At 38.0% G+C, this 3,642-nt stretch overlaps 1 protein-coding gene across 2 annotated transcripts in view; it reads right to left on the reverse strand.

The window, feature by feature from the left end:
- LOC138000651 (signal peptide, CUB and EGF-like domain-containing protein 1) overlaps positions 1-1,492 on the reverse strand; it is a 70,603-nt gene extending 69,111 nt beyond the window's left edge. For both annotated transcript variants that reach the window (XM_068847212.1, XM_068847211.1), the window contains exon 1: positions 1,279-1,492. In XM_068847212.1, coding sequence (XP_068703313.1) covers positions 1,279-1,330 — 52 coding nt within the window. In that variant the 5' untranslated portion in view covers positions 1,331-1,492. The remainder of the gene's footprint in view (positions 1-1,278) is intronic.
- Positions 1,493-3,642: the final 2,150 nt, after the last annotated feature.

A 3,642-nucleotide genomic window follows, 5' to 3' on the forward strand; every position in this document is an offset into this window, starting at 1 on the left:
TTATGCTTTTTCGTGGCTCAGCTCTGGGGGTCTTGTCTTGGTCACACTTTCAGGTTACGTCGCGTGTGCTAACTGGTATGTTCAAACAAATAAGAAATACCAACCATATGCGTGAAAAATCATGATGGAGTTGGCAGTACTGATGCTATTTTAGCGAGATGTTGCTGCTTAATACACTACAAACACACATTTCACTTTTCGGTAAAGACAGGAAAGTTTTGAAAGAAGTAATCCTCCCCGATGCTACAGTTAAGGGCACTATGGATGTAAAATTATCTTTTTGTGACAAACAGACGCATTGAGGTTTATTTTCAAAACTGTTTTAGACATCATATCAACGAGTTGCGAACAGAAACAATTCATGAAGCAACGCGGACCACGTATGCACGTAATTAGTTGAGAGGAAGGAGGCAAAATTGAGATTTAACCCATTTACTCCTGAGGCGCCCCAGGACCTCCCCCACCGCCCAGTTGACGAGTAAATTCTCATGCCCAGAAGTCAATAAGTTACTGAGATTTGAGTCGGATCTATGACCTCGCAATGGAGATAAATACCGCTTCGTCCACCGAGCTACAAAGCGTACTCAGTATGGCAGGTTGCCATTTGCTATACCACTGTATGGAGGTGAAGGTTTTGATTGAAGCAACTAATCTACTCCAAGCGCTCAGTCCTAGTATACGAACTGGAAAGCTCTAGAACTTGCTAAATTTGATTTCCTAAAAAAAGAGGAATTTTTCTTTTTTTTAATATATAATTTTAATAGCTTGTAGGTTATATAGCCCACTGTTCAAATTTCGAATCCTTTTTTGTTTTATACGAAAAAGTTAAAAAGACAAAGAGGTAGACGGAGTGGTTTTTTCGTATTATCTAGAATGGAAAAACTGCGTATCGTCGTTAAAATAAAATCCTCAAAAAATGAGGTTGTTCTTTACTGAATTTTATTCACAAGAATCGAACACTCTACTAAAAATTTAACCATTCATGAAGATCACGACAGTATCTCGGGATGGCAACGAGGTCAACATGACTTCACTTCATTCTGTAATGCTTGAACGTGTCTTCGTAATGAAGATGAACAATATCGGTGTGGATATCAACGACTTAAATCGAAGAATAGAATACCACTAGATGAAGCCTGCACTGGAAAACACTGAGGAAAAAGGTGTTGACGGGATTGCTATTTTAAGCAAAACCTGCTCCTTGTTTGGGCTAACTTTCTTTGAGAAAACGATACAGAGTGAAAATTGAAATTGCAATTTTACTTGATAACGACTCACCTGCGGCTAAGGCCTTTGCTGCAGACAATAACAAAATACACAGTCGAATCATTGAAACCAAATGCTAAAGGCCCTCGTCAAAAATAACGATAACCGTTCACAGTCAATTGCAGGATAGTTTCTGTCCAAAGATTCGCAAGAAGAAACCGTGCAAGCACTCACTCCTTTGATGTGGGAACTGAATTTCCTGATGACTTTCTTATTGAAATTCCTTGCTTAATCAACTAGAAGAACGAAGATTGCTTTACTTTGACCACAGGTGGACAAACAAAATTATCGAAGCATCACAAAAGCTTATAAACTATTAACATAGCTGGCGCATCTGAATAAACATTCAGATAGTTGAAGTAATCGCCATTGGCCATAATCCTGAACCATTCTTGTTGCATTAATCATGCAAAAATAAGCAATTATTATTTATCTGGTGACCAACATAGCCGACATTAACCTATATTTTCTTAGTCTTCCCGTTATTGCACGATATCTGTCTTGACTGCGGAGAAAAGAACACTTCCAAGTGACAATGATTTTACAACGTGTGTTGAGACCCTTGTTTAAATCGAAGAGAGAAAAGCATCAAACATATTTCGATGCTACTATTGTTTCAATAAGTTTGAATGTAACTTTAGCATATTGCTGGCATGTAAAATGACTCATGGGATAACACTGGACAACCCATGATGGAGACACAAGACAGGAGTGTCGAAACTTTGGGTTTTTGCATCGTAACTCTCGTAAGCTACATTCAAATTTATTCAAACCTGACAGTAGGATCGAACTATCTGTGATTGTCAACCTGGTTGCAATTTTAGCTGAAAATTTCGTTATTTGAAAGAAAATCATATTCTTAAACAGCCTCCTTCTTTCCCTTTGCGTTAGTTTTACTGTTGGGCCTTTATATTAAAGCACATCTGGTTAAAAAGAACATAACGGGTAAAATAGCTTCTGATTAAGCCTGGTTTTCACTAGCGACGCAAGCATAACCACAAGAAGCATACGCAAACTCTCTAGCTTGTTGTTCGCTAGAGCCTTTTTTTAGAACAATAGACACTAATTAACAACAAGTAAATTCGCCTACCGATGTTGCTTGCGCTTATGTTTGCGTCGCTGGTGAAAAATAGGTTTGATGAAGCATGGAATTATTCGCGTACTTCTCAAGGTAAAATTTTTCTTCCCTCTTTGGGGTATGGATACCGCTTAATAATTATTTACCAAAAACGCATCCTTTCGGAAGATAATACATACGTGATGTTTTGTGTGGATCCAAGGAATGATGTTTTGCACATTTCAAAGGGTGTTTATTTTTTGACTACAATTCATAACAGACCAGTTGATGAAAGACCAAAAAATGATTGAATTGTTCCTTTTGATAAGGCATAAAGATTTTGCTAATATCATAGTCACCGACATTTTTACAAGTGGAGCAAGTTCAAATTAGCTACCACAGCTGTCTGCTGCGCAAGTCACATAAATACATGAAAAAGGGGCTTAGACAAAATAAGGCCCATATATAAGCGGTTTTTTTTTAAGTTTATTAGTGGCAAGCACATTGCATTGGGTAAGTGCAGAAACCCATAAGGGTTGAAACGTGTAACGCGCGTTCACAGCTTCTGAATATTCAGTGCGAACTGATTGGTTGAATGTGTCAGTGCTAAGTACCATATTTGGAAACCCCTCGCTCTTGCAGTTCCAAATATGGTACTTAGCAAATTGAATATTCAGAAGCTTGTTTTCCAGCACACAAGGGGCCGTTACACGTTTCAACCATTATGGGTTTCTGGTAAGTGACAACAGGTTCTTCATCACTTAGGGTATTTTGCCAGTGTAATAATGTTACCGTTTTTTCACTTTGCGTATCAGATGACCCGTTATAGATATAAAGGGAGATATTTTAAATCGCTGGTGAATCGGGGATACTTGGAAAAAATCAGAGTGAGCCTTTTGTCATAGTGCTTGGACACGTTTTCGAAGATCTTGTTTGCTTCTTATTAAACACTCATCATTTGTGTTCTATCATTGCACCGGCATCGCAAAGGTCATGGGTTCGAATCCCGTTGAAACAGCCTAGATTTTCAAGTGTCTAGAAAGAGACAGTTGCTTAAATTGTCTGATTAAGTACAAGGATCACTTCTACATTTCGTCACTGTCTATATCCAGGGCTTCAATTTCATGCATTTCTGTCTAGATTTATATTGAAGTTCTTTAAATGTGCCTTAAAATTGTCCTTTAATTTAAGCGTTTCATTGGTCCTCCAACACACCTCATGCCTATTTTAGTTCTCCACAAAAGACTCTCTTTGGAAATCCCGTTACCTGCTGATAGTTTTAATAGGTATAGAATAAAGGTGACACCGAGTAATTGCAT

This window comes from Montipora foliosa, chromosome 4 (genome assembly GCF_036669935.1).
Source record: "Montipora foliosa isolate CH-2021 chromosome 4, ASM3666993v2, whole genome shotgun sequence".
Classification (NCBI taxonomy): Eukaryota; Metazoa; Cnidaria; class Anthozoa; order Scleractinia; family Acroporidae; genus Montipora; species Montipora foliosa.